Source organism: Natator depressus, chromosome 3 (genome assembly GCF_965152275.1).
Source record: "Natator depressus isolate rNatDep1 chromosome 3, rNatDep2.hap1, whole genome shotgun sequence".
NCBI classification, from domain to species: domain Eukaryota; kingdom Metazoa; phylum Chordata; order Testudines; family Cheloniidae; genus Natator; species Natator depressus.
In genome coordinates, this window is record NC_134236.1 from 117,650,955 (window position 1) to 117,670,183 (window position 19,229).

A 19,229-nucleotide genomic window follows, 5' to 3' on the forward strand; every position below is an offset into this window, starting at 1 on the left:
GGAGGCGCACACCCCCAAGAGAGCAAGCGCTCTTGCCAGAGCGGACCCAGAGCGACGTTCTGGACGCCACCTCTATGGTCGCTGCTCTGCGAGGGCCGGGCTGGTGCGCGCGCGACCGCCAGGGGCCGCTCTGGCCGCCGCCTCCGCTGCTCTCAGCTCCCCCGAGCTGCGCTGCCTGGAGCCCGTGTGTCCGCCATATTGGTGCCCGCGCTGCTTGCCTCTGCAGCTGCTGCGCCGTGTCCCTCCATCTCGTCCCGGCCAGGTCGAGCCCGGGAAGCCGGCGGCGCAGGGGGGGAAGCGGCGCGAGGCGGCCGAGCGGAGCAGGGAGGAGACGGCAACGAGCGGGCCCCGGGTCCCGCGGCCCCTGCGCCACCCGCCATGGCGAGGAGGCCCGGCGGACCCTGAGAGACACCAGCCCCCTCCCCGGCCCAGCCCAGCCGCCATCAGCGGAGACGAGCCGCCCGGCCCCAGCCTCTGCCTCAACATGGAGGCCGTGAAAGCCTTTAACAGCGAGGTCAGTAGCCGCTGCCGGGGATGGGCGGGAGCGGGAGCGGGCGAGCGAGAGGCGCCCCTGGGCCTGGTCCCCTTCCCTGCGTGCGCGACTCGCCCGGCCGCCACCCCTGTGGGGCTGTGCCTGGGGGAGCGCGGGGAGGAATCGTCCTTTCCCGGTTTCGGGTGGGCTAAGGGCTTCCCGCTCGGTGGCGGCGGCGGGGGGGAATCTCTCTGCCTCGGGGGAGGAAGAACGGGGCTTCTCCCCCTGTTTGACGGCAGGGGCGTGCCACTGCCAGGGAGAGGGCGCAGCGCGGAAATCCCGTCCTTGCCTACGGGGCTTGGGGAGAGGGACGGGGAGGGTCTGTGTGCAGGTGGGATGGGGAGAATGGAAGGGAGATTTTTCCTGGGGATTTCTTTTCTATAGCTGGGGGGATGGTTGGCGGCGTCTAACAGCACACCACCACACGAAGTTAAGCGGGTTGTACTAAGAGGGAAGGGAATCCACTGGTTTTTCCAGGCCATGCAGGTCTCTCTTCTCCATTGAAGCTCTCATGTTTTCTGTCGCTCTTTCTTTCCGTTGTTACACACACATCCGCACACCTCAACACCTCTTAGATCAGGGGTAGTCAATTATTTTTTTTCCAGATCTAAATTTCAGGGTCAAGGTCCAGACTCCAGAGAAAATAATAAAAAAAACCTAACAGTAACGATAATAAGTAAATAAAAAGATTTCGTAGTCCATTCAAAAGCATCTGGTGGTCTGGATTTGGCCCACAGGCTACCTATCGACTACCCCTGCCTTAGACACTTTAATGGATTTAATTTTTAATCAGGGAATAATCTGAAGATTCAGAGGGTTTTCTTGGTAGCTGAAAGTGGTATTTCTACTGCAGTTAAACCAAGAACATATTTCCCCATCTTTGTTTCATAGCTCTTATGTGGGATATCAAGACATCATCTACATTGGAAATGGTAGAAAAGGTCTCTAAATTTGCACCTGCCAGTCAAGATGTTGAAGCAGTATCCCAGTTTTTCTTTGAGGCCAGTAACCAAATGTGCTGTTAAAGTGCAGGATCAGAGTCTGGGTCACCTTATTTTGCTCTTGGCCATTGCAGGAGTAGATAGTCAAGTTAAAAAGTTACATTTGTAATGAGGAGGGAAATTTGATTTCCTGTTGTGAGGCCAACAGGAGATTTGATTATTCATATTTGAAAGCTGATATGTGGTAAGTGAAAACTAGTAAAGGTAGTTAAACAGCTGTAATTTCCCATACCTGTTTATGTACATGTAAGAAAAAAATGTGTGTATGTAATGGTCTTTTAAATCAGTGGCTCTCAACCTTTCCAGACTATTGTACCTCTTTCAGGAGTCTGATCGATCTTGCCCCCCAAGTTTCACCTCACTTAAAAACTATTTACAAAATCAGATATAAAAATAAAGTCTCACCGCACACCATTATTGAAAAATTGCTTACTTTCTAATTTTTACCATATAATTATAAAATAGATTGGAATATAAATATTGTACTTACATTTCTGTGTATAGTATATAGAGCAGTATAAACAAGTCATTGTCTGTATGAAATTTTAGTTTGTACTGACTTCGTTAGTGCTTTTTATGTAGCCTGTTGTAAAATTAGGCAAATATTTAGGTGAGCTGATGTACTCTGTGGAAGACCTCTGTGTACCCCCAGAGGTACTCCTATCCGTGTTCAAGAACCACTATTTTAAATTGTTCAGAGTGGTGTGGTTTGCAATGAAAACTACATATTAGAGCAGGAATAGTCAACTTTTTTTGTGAAGGTCCAGACTGCAGAGAAAAATAAATAAATTAATTAATGATAATAAGTAAATAAAAAGATTTTGGGGTCCATTCAAATCACAGAATATCAGGGTTGGAAGGGACCTCAGGAGATCATCTAGTCCAACCCCCTGCTCAAAGCAGGACCAATCCCCATTTTTTGCCCCAGATCAACTAAACAGCACCCTCAAGGATTGAACTCACAACCCTGGGTTTAGCAGGCCAATGCTCAAACCACTGCTCTGGTGGTACAGATTTGGCCAGGATCTGCCTGTTGATTACCCTTGTATTAGAGCCTGGAGGCTGTCGTCGTCTTCTGGTGTATGGATAAGGTATGGGTTTATTTAGTGAAGTAATTTGATACTTTTTAAATACAAGTAACAATTAAGTTTGGTTTATAGTAGAGTGGAGTGCCCAGCAGATTATTGCTACCAACCAAAATTAGAATATAGATTTTTTGCAAAGTAGTTAGATCAGTGGTTTTCAACCAAGGGTATGTGTACCCCTGGGGGTGTGCAGAGGTCTTCCAGTGGGTACATCAGCTCATCTAGATATTTGCCTAGTTTTGTAACAGGCTACATAAAAAGCACAAGTGAAGTCACTACAAACTAAAATTTCGTACAGACAATGACTTGTTTATACTGCTCTATATACTGTACACTGAAATGTAAATGCAGTATTTATATTCCAGTTGATTTATTTTATAATTATATGGTAAAAATGTTAAAGTAAGCAATTTTTCAATAATAGTGTGCTGTGACACTTTTGTATTTTTATATCTGGTTTTTAAGCAAGGTGAAACTTGGGGGTACGCAAGACAAGTTAGATTCCTGAAAGGGGTACAGTAGTCTGGAAATGTTGAGACAACTGAGTTAGAGAATATGGGAAAAATAGTTAGAAACAGTCAAACAAAATACATCTGATCTATGAGTATATTACCCATTACATAATTTAATGAACCTTAAGTGGAGGAAATAGTAGTTTGACAATTAGGGTTGGGGAGAAATTTAAATCAGACACTAAAATTGATTTCTAACTCAATTTTTAGTCAGACTATGTGTGTGTTTTGTAGGATGGGGAAAAGAGCATTGTTGCCATAAGAACAGCATCATGTAAGAACACATTGATTTGGAATCTCTGCTCAAACACCCTTGGGACATATGAGCAAAAGTTTTCAGTTTCATATTGAAAAACACAGAAGCTCTACACAGCCAGCCAAATGAATACTCAAATATGGAGACTTTGCTTCACAAAGCTTCTGTCTATACTCATAAAGATTTAAATTGAGAACTCTTTTAGAAAAGAAAGGCATGGGACTCATGTGAGTTTTAAATTTAAAACCTTTGATGTAAAACGTAATTTTGGGTGGCCAAGAAATGAAGGATCAAGTCACAACATTTTAAATCAATTGCCCCCCTCTCTTGTGAGCAGATACTGGTGTTGGGGGGTTGCTCAGTGGTTTTTTCCTGTTACATTTTAAACTATGTTTTATAATTGAGTGTTGGGCAACACTGATGAGGGCATTTAAAAATGTATTAACCAAAGCTCTGAACCTTGGAATGAACTATAGATGGGTGCAGAGCACTTTGCATGATTGAGGCCTTGAACATAACCAATGCCAAAATCTCTGGCAATATCTGTGACTTCGGCCCCCCTCCCCTCTGCAGAATTTATCACTGACTTCCTATGCCTAAAGATCATACACTTTATAACTGGTTTTGAAGACACCTTTGGGAGGACTAATAAGGAATATCTAAAATACTTGAACTTTGAATCTGTAAGCAGTGCTGCATTTCTTTCAACACCTAACTCCTTAATATTTGTGTTAATATACTAGTTAAATTTATTATACTTCACATTTAAAAAGTGCATTTTACTTATGTTTATATTTTAAGGTCACATTTATTTATTTTCCAGTCATTCTGGTATGTATTTCTATTTTGGTCATATTGACTTAAAGTAGAGGCAAATTGGCAGCTGATAGTGTGGGCTAAATTTGTAGAAGGATCTCAGAAATGCTTTCAATCTGCAGTTTGGATTCAGTTAATAACTTTACATATGTTTATGTAACTTACTGGTTAAATTCAGGTGACAGCTCAGAAATAGCATTTAAACAAATGTAAAATATTAGGTCCACTGATCTAACACTTTTTAGTTGTGTGGTGGTTGTTTTTTTTTTTTCTCTCACAGAGGAGGGAGTTGTATTTGGGTCTCAAATCAAAACCAAAATGAAAAGTGTCTGTGCAAGCTTATAGTTTAACTTGACTTCACGTGAATGGAAGGTCAATACATACAGTGGGCAAGGTCTTATATTGCATGTATCTGTTTTTTCATTCAGCATTGAAGTGGTTAACAATGACATTTGATTTGATTCAAGAGAAATTTTTCTTTGGGTTTCTTTTGTTGTCCCTTTTGTTTGTTTTTAAGGGTGAAGGCCTTTTTCTGCAAACATTTCCTAGTGGGAGTAATTCCTACTACTGTGAGTAGTTGGATTATCATTAGAGGGGCTACTCATGATAGTAAGTGCACCATCTAGTAGTAAGTGTTCGCAGACTCTAAAATCCCAAATCTCCATTAGAATACATGTGTAGATTTAAATGAAGAGTACACTTTTGTATCACAGTTATTTAAAACAACTTTGCAAAATCCTAGAAGTTTACAGATTTACATAAAAAACATGCTCATCTACCCTTGATATTATGAAATAGCTAATGAGATTTTTACTTTCCAAAGTTAATTTTCATAGCTTATGTCAATGGAAAAATAACATTTTGCAAGGTTTTAGTTTAAAATCAGTTTGCCTCTCTTGCTGAGTTTCATATTTTCAATAATCTGTGTCCTCTACCTCATTTGACATCACTGCTGCTTAAAGGATTGTTCTCCTTTGGGTGTCAGTTGTGGCACTGATGTTTCTTCTGGGACACACAAGTCTCAGAGCCAGAACTTTTGGAAGAAAAAAAAGCTTTTAGTTTATTTTTAAAATATTGTCATTTATAATTTAAAGTTTAGGGAAGTATTTTGTTAGTCAAGATTTGAGATGTACTCGAGGCAAGCACACATACAAGGTTCCTGCACCAAAAGGGATAATAATCAGAAACTGATTTATACATTTATTTAAAAATATAATGTCAGTTCAACTTTAAAGGGACTCCATCAACTGAAATCCTAGTCACTCTCCAACTATTAGAGGAAAGTAGTTTCAGGTACTATACTTGATCCTGAGTTCCTTTGCAATTTTTGTGCTTTTACAATAACATACTCCTACTTTTAAAATGTCTTTCTCCTCTATTGTTCAGTAAAAAAATCTATAGGAATGTGGGGGAACAGACGGGGAACTGACTAAGCAAGCATGTGGTTAATTTTTCCCAAGTTAATAGTCCTAATAAGTCAGTAGGACTAACATTAATAAACTTCTGCATGTGTGTCTATATTTGCAGGATTGGGGTCTAACTTACATAGAAAAATAAAAATAGATATTCGTAAATTACTGTTAAATGTGAATATAAATAAACTGGAACAGTTTAATTTTTCCTTTTTTTTCGATAATACCTTAAGTATTATTTGTAAAAATAATTTCAGACAGAAGTATGATTTTTTTAAGTTGTGTTCCATTAAATATCAATTAACTTTAAAGCCTATATCCGCAAAACTCTAAAGAGGGTTCTGCCCCACTCTGCTTTGTTCTACAACCAAGCCTTGAATCTTTGTACTTAACATTTGTAAACATCTCTAACTTAGTATGCACACACAGAAACATGGCTATGACTTTATCTCTTTCTATTCCCCTTTCTAAAATCGCATGGTGTGTTTTGTTGGCTTGTTTGTTTTTCTTTATATTAAAAATAATCCCCAAAGCTTGTCTGTTTAAGGTGGGGAAATCATTAAAAGTTGCTTACCCTTTCTCAGCACTTTTTTTTTTAAAGGGTAAGTAATTTGAATTTACAAGCCCTCACCCTGCTCCTTTAGGATGGCTGTAGTATTGAAATTGTGTAAAAGGGTAGCTATAGCAAAACCGAAAACTATTGGTGTTGAATGTTTGATGCTTTGGAAGATTAATTCTAAAAACGTCTTGTCCTTCATGATAATTGGCCTTCCACTTGTTGCACTGGCAATTTGTGGAATGGTTAACTTCTAATCGTAAAGTGTGGTTGATTGTAACACTTGGTCTACTATCGTATTGTACTGATTATTGAAGGAGCTAATGTGAAAAGTACACTGTTAACTTAAAAACTACACTCGTTTGAATTGTTTTAAGTACTGGTACTACAAGTACACATAAGATTACGAAAACTGAAAAATATTAGATGTTTTTTCAGAACTGTTTTTTTCATTTGTCAATGCTTTATGTAGATAGTATCACTGTTTTCCCTGTTGTTTTGTGTTGTTTTTTTCCCCATACAGCTAACGGGGAGAAAAATGTACAACAGGAAACCATAAATATTGTCAAAGACTCAGTGGTAGGAATGAGACCTGAAGATAGTTCTGATTCATTTATCTTAAACGGTTTCAGGTTAATGGTGCATTTAAAGCAAAGTATAATGAGATTAAGGAATCCTAACATATAGTTTGGTTGCATCATGGCGTGGACTCTGTCCTGTCTTTTTGATTATCTTTACCTAAAAATATATTTTCAATAACAATTGATCCTACAGTCCCAAGTTTAGAAGTGTGTTTGACCCACACATGCTTTGGATAATTTAGATTCTGTGCATCTAAGTCCCTTCATATGTACCTCCAGGTCTCTGATAGAGCTTTTGGAAAAGAATCATGATTATGATCATGTAAAAGACCTCAATTTTGAGGGTCCAGTACTTATTAACAATAAAAATGATAGTCCTTATGTAGTTCATCATCTTAAGATGAAGTCTTGACCAGCCTTTGGTTTGGCCAAAGGGAGCACTAAGTAAGAATCTGGGGGATGGTGAAGGAAATGCAGTTATCACACCATAATGATTATTTTTCAAATTCATCAACAAAATTCACACAGTAAATTAATTGTTAATTACTTGCTAGTTAATCAGTTGCCTGTATATAGCATTTTTGGTTCAGTAACTGTTGATAAATCTCTGGGTATGTTTTTTTAAACATGTATTTTATTAGCTTTTTTGGTTTTTAGTGATGCAGTGCTTTCTCCATGCTTTAGTTGGAGATGTTAAGAACCCCTGCTTTTGCCATAAATTTTCTCACATAATGCAGTCTTTCTTCTGTCATCACCTCCACTGCCCCCTTGACTAGTCACATGTTTTCTGCAGTGCTAGTGTAATTAAAAAAAAAAAATCAGGCCCTCTCTCCTCCCCCTGCCAGAATTTTAGAAAGATAAAAATCACGTCCCAGCTTGACCTATGGAAGTAAGCAGCCGTCATATTATTTTTGGATGGTCTTTTAACTATAGTACACTAGAAAACTGAATGAATGCACATAAAACTATGGAAACTTAAATCATGAATTGAACTTTTCTGTACATTTAATGCTGAAGTCTAGAAAGCGCTGAAGTAGCTTGTTTACAAATGGAAGCCAAGTGATGGTGAAGAAACTTAAAAGTTAGAGCTTGAAAAATGCACTAAATAGGGAATGATACAGTGTATCGGGGAAGGGGAGCCAGTGGTGCCCATGTGCAGAGAGAAACCCAGAGCCTTTTGAGAACTGGTTTTATGTGTGGGGAGGGAACAGACTTGCTTCCCACCAAGACATTATCCTTAGACCCTCCTGGAGAGTTTCATCTTTTGACTTGCTGTATCAGGCACATCTGGAGAATGCTTCCTTGGCTGCTGAGAAAGTAAGGAGTTGCACATTTCTCCCCTCAGTCTGCCTACTGTGAAAAGATGAATTTACCACTCTTCTACATCCTCTGCTTTCTAGAAAGAGGAACTCCACTTTTTTCTCCGAACTTTAGTGTGTTTTGAGCTCTTTTTTATCTTTTCTTCCTTGCCTCCCTCCTTTTGCTTTCCTCTGATGCAGCTGCTCAGTTTTTTTGTAGCAAAATGAGATTAAAGCTTTTGATCATTTTAGCTACTGCTCCATAATCAGTAGGAAGAGTGAAACCAATTAAGTTCTTGTATATTTCATTGTTGAAAGATTGTGTGTATGTTGTCTAGAGTTTCATCGGTCTCAGTCCTCTGCTGGTTGTAGTGGGTGTGGAAAAGGAACATCTTTTATCTCTTTCACCCCATTGCAGAGTGCCCCTTCAGTAGGCCAGGACAGTCTATCTCTCTGCTGTCCATAACTTTCATCTGAGGTGAACTGAAATGTAAAGAGTCTGATCAGTTTCACTCTTGCTGCTCAGAATACTAGGGGTAGCAGTAGCTACACAGATCAGATTCTTGGAAATGTCATTATTCTGCTGCCTCCACAGCAGCAGCAGAGGTGCATTAGCACTTGACCACTTTCCAGATAAACTTCCCAGGTTGTCACGGGGGGATGGGAGAGGAAAGCTGTTTTTTCTTTAAGGTATAGTAAATGTTCAATTCTTCCACTCTCGGACCTGGTCTTGGTCTACCATCTCTTGGTACTACCCATGATTACCTCAGGAGGTCTGATTTGTGTTCAGGACCTGCTGTTTTTCTCTCTGAGAACAATGACAGTGGTATCACATCCAGTAATCAAAAAGCCTGTATAAAGCAAAGTATTGTGTATTTAGAACAAATGCATTTCAGAGAAAACAGATCCAAAAACACAGTGCATGAGTGTCACAGTCCTGAACTTCGATAGTAATTGTAGGTGTGTTCTCCTTTTGGTCTGTGTATTTCTTCCCCATTTCTTTCCCATACTCCTGAATTGCTTCTGTGCTGTTTTCTTCTGCATGCAATGCTTCCCCAGTAGCACATGCAGGACAGCAGAGTTAATCTGATATAATTCTACAGTTTTATTTAACAGCTTCTACTGCACCAGACAAAGTGTCCTGTGCATGAACAGTATGGGCCTCAGCTGCTGCTGAATTAGTTCTGATGTTCAGGAGAAGATATGTACTTGGTCCTTGCTAGTGCGGCTGACCAAGGAAGAAAAAGTTCTAATAGAAAAACTTATAAAATGTGGAGGAGATGAAAGGAGGAAAGAATTGCAGTATTCCCATGATACTACATCAGAATTAACACCCTGTAAAATGTTGCCCGTTACCTATCCACCTCATTGTGTTTGGTTTTCGTACTCTTTGTTTATTTTTAAATCTTTATGGACATAAATATCAACAAAATATTAGATATATTTGTTTTTTCCTAATTGGATATTTAATACATTCCTAATTTTAATAAAACTTGAGATAGTCACCATATCAAGATCTTAAGAAATCTGAACTTCACTTTTTTTTTCTGTTAAGTATTGTATTTGTGATGTCATTCACTCTAACAGAAACCAAGAAGTGTAAAATTCAGATTTCTGAGCCCCCAGGGAGGAGATGTTAAAAATGCATTATTAATTAGTTTTTAAAATAGCATCAATATATTATACCATTTCCTGTCTTGGAAACTAACAGCCATTTTTAACTAAAAGTTCAAAATGTGTAAATCTCTAACTTTGGCTTTTTTTGTGGCCTTTTAAAAAAAAAAATCTGTTTGCCATTTACTGGGTCATTCCATAAAGAGTATGTTTGTGATGCTAAATCAGAAGGAAGCAGTTTTGATGTTTGCTATTGTCAAGTAATTAAAAATAAGATATTTAACTGGCTTGGGCATTGTATGTACAGGATATTTCAGTCATTCATGACCATACAGTGGTGTAGCTGCACCAGTGAAAACTCTTACTGTAGACTGACAACACCACTGTAAATATTGCTTAAAATTAGTCTTTTAAATTGTTGATTTAAATCAGGATCCTCCATTTGTAATGAAATGAGGATGTCAAACTGCATCTAGAAGGGATAAACATTTTAAAATCAGCAGGCGTGGGTAACTTGAACCCAGGAGCCCTAAAAGAGTTGGGTGGGGGAGATATCTGGCCTGCTGATAATTTTTAATGAATCTTGGAATACAAAGTAAATTCCAGAAGATTAGAAGAGTGCTTAATATGCCAGTATTCAAAAAGGGCACATGGGATGACCCAGGCATTTATAGGGCAATTAGCTAGACATCAGTCCCATGCGAAATAATGGAAATGACGATATAGGATTCAATCTATAAAGAATGAAAAGATGAGAGTACAATTAATGCTAGCTAACATGATTTTTGGAAAGTAGATTTTGTCAAATAAACCTGACTTCATTTTTTGATGAGATTATCAGTTAGATGTAATATACTTAGAGTATTGTAAAGAGTTTGGCTTAGTACCACATAACTTTATGATTAAAAATGAACACTATATAATATCAAAGCACAAGTTCAAAGGATTGAGAACTAGCTAACAGAGATCTCAAAGAGAGTTATCAATGGGGGGATCATCAATGAATGGGGATGTTTCTAGTAAGAGTTCACAGGGATTAATAACAGGCCAGATGCTACTCAACATTTTTATCAATAGTATTTTTTTATTTTAATAAAAAAACTACGGATAATAAATTCTGTGGATGAATCAAAGATAGTGATACAAAATAATGAGGAAAAGGCAGTCGGAGTGATTTGGATCGCTTGATAAGCTTGGCTCATTCAAACAATGTTTTTTAACACAGACAAATACCAGGACAACATCTAGTACAGAACTGTCAAACTATTAAAAAAATTGCAATTGTGAGATTAAAAAAATTGCGATTAATCACAGTTTTAATTGCATTGTTAAACAATGATAAAATACCAGTTTAAATTTATTATAAGTATTTTGGATGTTTTTCAACGTTTTCAAATATATTGATTTCAATTACAGCACAGAATACAAAGTGGTATGTTGCTCACTATATTATGTTTAATTACAAATATTTGCACTGTAAAAAGAGTAAAAGAAATAGTATTTGTCAGTTCACCACATACACTTACCATAGTGGAATCTCTTTATTGTGAAAGTGCAACTTAGAAATGAAGAATTTTTTTTACATAATTGCACTCAAAAACTAAACTATATGAAACTTTAGAGCGTACAAGTCGAAGCATGAAGGAATATACGAATGTTGAGCATATTTGGAACATAAATACCTTGCAACGCTGGTTACAACAGTACCCTGCAAGCGCCTGTTCTCACTATCAGGTGACGTAAATAAGATGCAGGCAGCATTATCTCCCATAAATGTAAACAAACTAGTTTGCTTTAATGATTGGTTGAACAAAAAGTAGGACTAAGTGGAACTGTAGGTTCTAGAGTTTACTCCTGGGGGAATTCTGCGCACAATATTTTCAGATTCTGCATATTTTGTCAATATAATCACACCAGTTTCAATTATTTTTGGTCATTTATTTCAAAATACCTGTCAGCAAGTATGTCTGTAACAATACAGACAACAAAAAAGATTCAGGAAATATTTTTTGACAAACAGATTCCTTACTAGGCATATTAATACAGAACTCTGAGTAATAATACATTTAAACTATAATACAAAACTGTATTTCCCGCATACCTCAGAAGCAGTCCAAAGGTATGGAGGAGCTGTGGGAGAGAGAAGTAATTGCTGGGAAGGAGCCTGGGTGTGAACTTGGAGGGTTGTAGGGTTGGGTGGGAAAGGTATGGAAAAGGTTTTTTGGGGGAGGGAAGGGATTATTAGGGAGCTTTCCCCATGCAGACTGTGGCTGACCCCTAGCCTCTCACATTCAGTCAGGCACATCTGCCCCTGTCTCCATGTGTTCCTGCACCCTCATGTGTCCTTGCACCTCCTGTCCACATGTGTCCCTCACCCACTCCTCTGTCCCCGTGTGGCCCTGCACCCCTTCCCTCTGTCCCCATGTGTGTCTCTGCCCCCACTCAGCTACCCCCTATCCCTATGTAGCCCTGCACCTCCTCCCCTGTCCCAGTGTGACCCTGCACTTCCACTCCTATTCAGATCCTGTCCCAGTTTGTCCTTCCCCACTAGCCCTTATGAAACCTCTGTCTGACACCCCCCCAGCAGGCCCATGCTATCTGTCTCTTCCCTAGCTGGCCAGGAGCTGCTGCTCTGTTCTATCGCCACAGCGCCCTCTGGTGGGCAAAAGGCGGCACTGCAGCAACTTTCTGGCAGAAGCTTTTTTCCTGTGCAAAAAATTTAAGATATACACTCCTCATTAATTATGCAGGCACACAGTGGCACAGAATTCCCCTGGGAGTAAGAGTTTTACATTGTTTTGTTTTTGAGTGCAGTTATGAAAAAAATAATTCTACATTTGTAAGTTGAACTTTTAAAATAGAGATTGCACTATAGTACTTGTATGAGGTGAACTGAAAAATAGCATTTATTTTGTTTTTTTTCCAGTGCAAATATTTGTAATAAAAAATAATATAAAGTGAGCACCATACACTTTGTATTCTGTGTTGTAATTGAAATCAACATACCTGAAAATGCAAAAAAAAAATCTAAAAATATTTATAATAAATTTAAATTGGTATTCTGTTGTTGTTTCACAGTGCAATTAAAACTGCAATTAGTCATGACAATTTTTTAACCAAGTTAATTTGTTTTGCATTAATTGCTTGCGTTAACTGTGATTAATTGACAGCCCTAATCTAGGAACAAAGACTGTAGACTGTCCCTACAGAATGGGGGACCGTATCCTAGAAAACAGTAACTCTGAAAAAGATTTAGGAGTCATAGTGAGAAAGCAACTCATTTTGAGCATGATCTGAACATGAGTTCCCAGTGCAATGCTGTAGCAAAAAAGGTTTAGTGTGAGCCTTGGATGTATAAACAGCGGAGTAGGGAGATTATTTCCCACTATATATTGGTGAGACTGATGATAGACTACTGTACATAGTTCTCATGTCCACATTTTGAAATTTATGTTGAAAAATTGGAGAGGATGCAGAAATGAGCCACGAAAACTATTTGAGGGCTGAGATAAATGCCTTACAGCGAGAGAGTTGAGCTTAATCTATTTAGTTTATCAAAAAAGGAGATTGAGCGGGGACTTGATTACAGTGTGGGGAGAAAATACTGGTTACTAATATGGTCTGAAATCTAACAGAGAAAGGTATAACAAAAGCCAATGGCTGCAAATTGAAGCCAAGCAAATTCTAATTAGAAATCAGGCATTCATTTTCAACAGTGAGTTTGATTAACCATTGAACCAAACTACCAAGAAAATAGTGTGTTCTCCTGTGCCGTTTTGGAAAATATTCTTTAGCCAAACACAAGTTATTGAGCTCAATACAGAAGTAACTGGGTAAAAATCTGTGGCCTGTGAGATATAGGAGGTCAGATTAGATGATCTAATGGTCCTTTCTGTCCTTAAAAATCTATGAATGATTAAAATTGATCATTTAAATTGCCTTGATTTTGATCAGATCACCCTGAACTGTCCTGGTGCAGTTAATATGAACATGCAATCACTGCTTTGCACATTCAAATAAAAAATCCACACTCTTTGAAGCTGTGTGAACCATAGTTCATGCTACTTCTTTAAAAAATATGGCATTAGAAATGCATGGTCAAAAAGATGCAGCGGGGAAGCTGCCAAACCACCTTGATCTCTTCCTATGTTGCCTGAAAGGTTGGAGAGTGGCTTACAAGCACTATATCAGAGGTTCCCAAACTTTTCTTATTGGGTACCCCTTTGCAGATCTTCAGCTGCCTACGTACCCCTACCCTTCTCATCACTGATACATAGTGTGTTGTTCTTAACACTACCTGTCTTTAGTCATCAGTCCACATTTCACTGTTTATGTACAGACAACGTTATAGTAAGACATATACAACTGAAAAAAAACCCTTGACTAAGTTCTGAGCTCAGTTAGATTGGACAGTTACTGGGCAACTGAACCTGTGCTATACGGTGATTGGAGGTGAGGGCTCTGTATGTCAATGTATCTGTGGTCTTACTGGTACATCTTTAAGTAAATTATCTGCTGTATTTTATATAACAAATTCCCACAGAGTTCTAAAGCTTTGTCTGAGTAGCCTATTATGAAAATGCAATAAATAAAATAATTAATAAGCAAATCCACCGTTACACAATTTCTACCACGTATCCCTGAGAGATATCTCGCGTACCACTGTTTTGGAACCTCTGCTCTATATCTTATCTGTCCTATTCCACATCACACACACTCAGTTAAAATGTGGATTCTAATCTTACATTTAAAAAGAAAAGTATGAAATAAGATAAAAGCAGGGATGGGCTGAAATGCAAGGAATATATATAATGAGACATGTTTCTCAGTTTTTCAATGCATGTACTTTCAGATGGAATTAAACGCACAGCTAAAAAGGAAAACATCTACTTAATATTCAGTATATAGTGTTTGATATGGATTTTATATCAAATTATGAACATAATTTGCCATGTTTACGAAAGTATTTTTTTATTGAGGGTTACATATCTGCTGTGTTTGAAGGCAGCTGCTGGGAGGATAGACGGTGTTGGGGTGTAGTCCCTGGATGCTGTTCTCATGCCCTTTTTTTTGTTTTGTGTGGGTTTTTTTGTTGGTATCAGGCATTTACTAGCAGGCCTGTGGTACACTTGAAACTTCCCTTCCTTTGCCTCTCTATGGCTGATGGAAGAGTGTACCCCTTTCTCTCCATCCCAAACCCAGTACAGAAGAAACATGAGGGGAAGGGGCATCTGCTACATTACTCCCTTTCAGCCTCCTAACATGCAGATTTTTGTGGATCTGTACTTTAACATTTGAATGGTGCATACAGCAATGAGGTCCTGGTCCATGACTGGATTCCTTGGGGCCATCGCCACTGCAAATAAATAATTCCACCAGATTTTGTGCGGATGGGGAAATAGTTCTCATCTGCAAATGGCTTCAGTTTCTGGGTGTTGCTTATTATGTTCTCAAACAGCAGCAACAGAATGAAATTGACATGACTTAAAATTTCACTGCTGTGCGCACACAGATCCGAATAAAAACAGATAATTGGTGTCTTGTTAACTTCACTCTGCTGCTGATAGTAACAGAGGCACTGGTGCTGTCTGAAGATTTGAGAATACATCACTTCATTGTTTCATATTTAGAAGGTTATCTTTCCAGCCATAATGACTTGGCACTTCGATTTTTTTTTTTAAATGAAAGCTTTAATTCTTCAGGCATTAATGGTCTAAACCCCACCAATCACTGGGGCGTAGATGAGTGGACTTTTCAAGACATATGTTTGGCAACTTATTCTTCTCTAGGGGGGAAAAAAGAATCTCTGCACATATATGCAGTGTTACACTTAGTAGAAGTTTGCTAGAAAAATATTAAAAAGCACTGACTGACTATGAGGTTTCTTGGCTCCATTCATATTTCTTATCAACTACATGTGTGTTGAAACACCAGAGAAGAAGTGATTTTCATCTGTTCATAGAAATGGGTGTGATTTTTCCAGGAGTGTTGAAATATGCAAGAAATTAATCCTTTTAGCAGCCTAGTGCCATACAACATATGCCTAACAAGTGCTAATTTGGCCTTCTGCACATAGACTTTTTAAATATGATATGTAATTTAAAATAAGTTGTAGGAATTGCCATAGTGGATCAATGGTCAACACCAGATAACTTCAGAGGAATATGTAAGAACCGTGATGTAGGCAGATGTGGGATAATCTATGCCAGACGTGAGGTTTCATGCTTAAGCCCTGAAGCATATGCCTTCCAAAAATTTTATTCTTGTAAACTATAACTTTGGGTATTCTTGTTTTCCATATAAATGTCTAATCCTGTTTTGAATATTTCTAAATTCTTGGTATCAATGTCTTCCTGTGGAGGTGAGTTCTTCAGTCTAATTACACATTATGTGAATTCTTTGAATTAGTTTGAATTTGAAACTGTTATTTCTCCTCTTCAAGGCTACCACTCAAACTCTGTCCATTGTCATACGTCCCAACAAATGCATAAAAGAGTGTAAGGGCTGGGGCATGAGTATCCTGGCCTAGGGTTAAGTGTCAGGTGGGGGCTGAGATTCCAGGAGCCAATTACCAGGAATCCAGCTGGGTTGGTGATATATGGTGGGGGGGTTCCCATTATTCTACTCCTCCTTCATATTCCATTTTTAGTCCTACACAGTGAACGTGCTCATTGCTTTCCTGTGCTGCTTTCTCAAGAAACACCTAAACTAAAATTGATCCGATTCTTGTCAGTTTTGTGGAAGCCACAAAAATTGAAAAGTTTTTCGGCATGACATCTAAAAAGCTTGAGTCAAAATGGATAGGCCAATATTTTCACAAGTAGCCTCTATTTAGTATTCTCTGTTTTGACATGGAAAAGCTATGGTTTTAATGACACGTAAATATCATTACATAGAAAAATAAGATAATTTCTAAAATGGAAGATTGTTAACTTATTTGCCTATTAAGTAAAATACAACATAGAATAGGTAACAATTTATCTGTTGTCAGTAAAGTCAAAGGCAGTTGACCAGAGTTATGGGCAGGGTGGATTTGATTTAAATTTAAATTGATTTAAATCAGTAGTCAGGAAGACTCGATTTAGTCATGGATTTCTACATAAAAGTGCATTCTAATTGGTTGTTATAACCTTAATACATATTCTTCACAACTCAGAGACAGTGGTAGGTTTCATTTTTAGAAGGTAGACACTATACATTTTTGAAGTGATTTATTTTGAAAACTTTTCAGATTAGTTTTACAGCTATATCAGAAAATGAATGATTGTTTGGTTATTTATTTTACCAGAGGTAATTGAAGCGGATATTTATGAAGTCATTGGGAGGTGAACTGTCTCCAGTTCAACAGGTTAATCATTAATATTTGGAGGATTTTCTTGCCATTCTGTATTAGGAGGAGAACATCACCAGACAGACATTTAAATTGTTTTATTTAACTAAAACAACGTTATGTATTCTGGATTTTTTTCTTCAACAGCAAACATATAATATTTTAACAAAACAAGCATATGAATTTTTGAATTTAATTAAACATTCAAGTTTTTTAAAATCAGGTTTGTTTTTGTTAAAATTGTTTTTAACTAAAATAGTTAAATGAAATATTAAAAACAAAAATTAAATCAACTGTGTCAGCCAGGTCAACGTGAGAAACTTAAAATATTGGCTTCTGCCGCTAACTCAGTCTTCTTCACCTTCATTTTCCTGTGTGTTCATAATCTGGAAAAGAAAAACAAGCTTTCCTGCTTTTTCGGGTCCCAAACGATTTCTCAATTTGGGATGAATTGGTCCAAAGGAAGACAATATTCCTTCTACACCAGCAGAAGAAGCTACTGCTGTTAAAAGTGAGGTTATCACTTCAACAGTCTCTGAATCTAAGTGCTTAAGTGACTTGCACCAGTTCACTGGTGTGACTTTCTTTAAATTACATCATCATCAGCAAACATATATTTCTTGAATGGTTGACCCTTAGCTCTGAAGTTTATTAGAGTTGGCATTATGGAGGGATGATTGCTGCATGTCCATGTCATTGCCAGCTCCTCTTCTTCAGCAGTTAAGGTTTGACCCTGGTACCGAGTATTGAGAATATTTGCAAGAAAATGAGCTGGAGATAGTGCTTGTCACATTCAATTTTTTAATGCTTGTAATTTAACTCTGTCATTGCATATTTTTCTTTTTAAGATCTCACTCAGTTCCTTCCAAATTTCAACAGCATCAGCAATAAAACAGCTATTTCCCTGCGTTTTGTTCAAAGCTACAGAAATAGGCTTCAGGGTACTCAGCATGTGTTCAACATTTCTCTTAAGCCCAGTGTTGAGAACTTTGGCTGTGACAATGCCATCTATTTTTTCACGATTTTGTTCACAAACTCTCATCAGATTAGGCCAGTTCTTGATATTGTGCTCAAAACAGTCCACTACTGAGTTCCACTGCACAACTTGTGGGAGAGTTAGCTTGGTTCCTCCCACTTTTTTCAGAGCAGCTGCTGCAAAGTGGTTGTTACGGAAGTATTTTGCAATTTCAACAACATTAGCCCTTGTTTCTGGAACACTGAAGTCTTTGGCTAGGAGGTGCATGAAATGAGCACTGCAACTGTATATTGTTAGTTTGGGACTCTTTTCTGAATTTCTTCTCATCTTGGATACATTTGCAGTATTGTCTGTGACCAAGCTGTGTACTAGACATTTGAATTTTTATTCACAGTTTGTTATAGCTTTTTACTGCTACTTCCTGTAAGTATTCTGCTGTGTGTGCATTTCCTGATGTATCGATTGTTTCTGTAAGGAAGACATTCCCTTCTTCTGTTTTCTCACAAGCGCATACAACAGGATCATTGTGGACATTGCTTCACCCATCAAGACTCAGGTTAACAGTTTCACCCTCTGGATCTTTTGCACACTGCTCAGTTTCTCTTTCGTACACTTTATCCAGTAATTTACCTGCGACATCTGCTCTGTTGGGTGGACAGTATCCTGGTCTTAATGACTGAACCATGTTAATGAAGTTTGGGTTCTCAGTCATATGGAAAGGAGAGTTTGTTGCATAAACAAACCGGGCAATTTTTTCATCAGTTATCTCTTTTTGTAATCTGCTGGTTCTTATCACAAATGTATCTATGGTTGTTTCTGGATGATAGAGATTTTTTTTTCTTTTTGCAACAGGTGATATACTGTGGCTATATGACATACATGATGTGACTGAAACACTATCATTGGCAGGTTTCAGGGTGGTAGCCGTGTTAGAGTGTATCAGCAAAAAAAAAAAAGTAATTGTAGCACTTTAGAGACTAACAAATTTATTATGCCCAGATAAATTTGTTAGTCTCTAAGGTGCCACAAGTACTCCTCGTTTTTTTATCATTGGCAGATAACTCTAGAAACGATAGAAAATGATGGTGCCCTTGAAGGTGGATAGTCTTCAGAATCCTGTATGTTGAGGATGGATTCTCCTAAACAAAATAAGTCAGTGCAGTCATTTTAATTATTGTTACCATACTGCTCATTTAGTATTACTCATTGCATTCACTGACACTCGGTACTACTTTAAAGGTGAAATTGTAAAAGGAAGAT

The 19,229-nt window shown here is 38.2% G+C and overlaps 1 protein-coding gene across 3 annotated transcripts in view; it reads left to right on the plus strand.

Annotated features, from left to right (window-relative positions):
- The first annotated feature begins 202 nt into the window (after nt 1–202).
- The window catches only part of SCAF8 (SR-related CTD associated factor 8), a 135,451-nt gene continuing 116,424 nt past the window's right edge, over nt 203–19,229 (plus strand). For all 3 annotated transcript variants that reach the window (XM_074948654.1, XM_074948656.1, XM_074948655.1), the window contains exon 1: nt 203–514. In XM_074948654.1, coding sequence (XP_074804755.1) covers nt 485–514 — 30 coding nt within the window. In that variant the 5' untranslated portion in view covers nt 203–484. The remainder of the gene's footprint in view (nt 515–19,229) is intronic.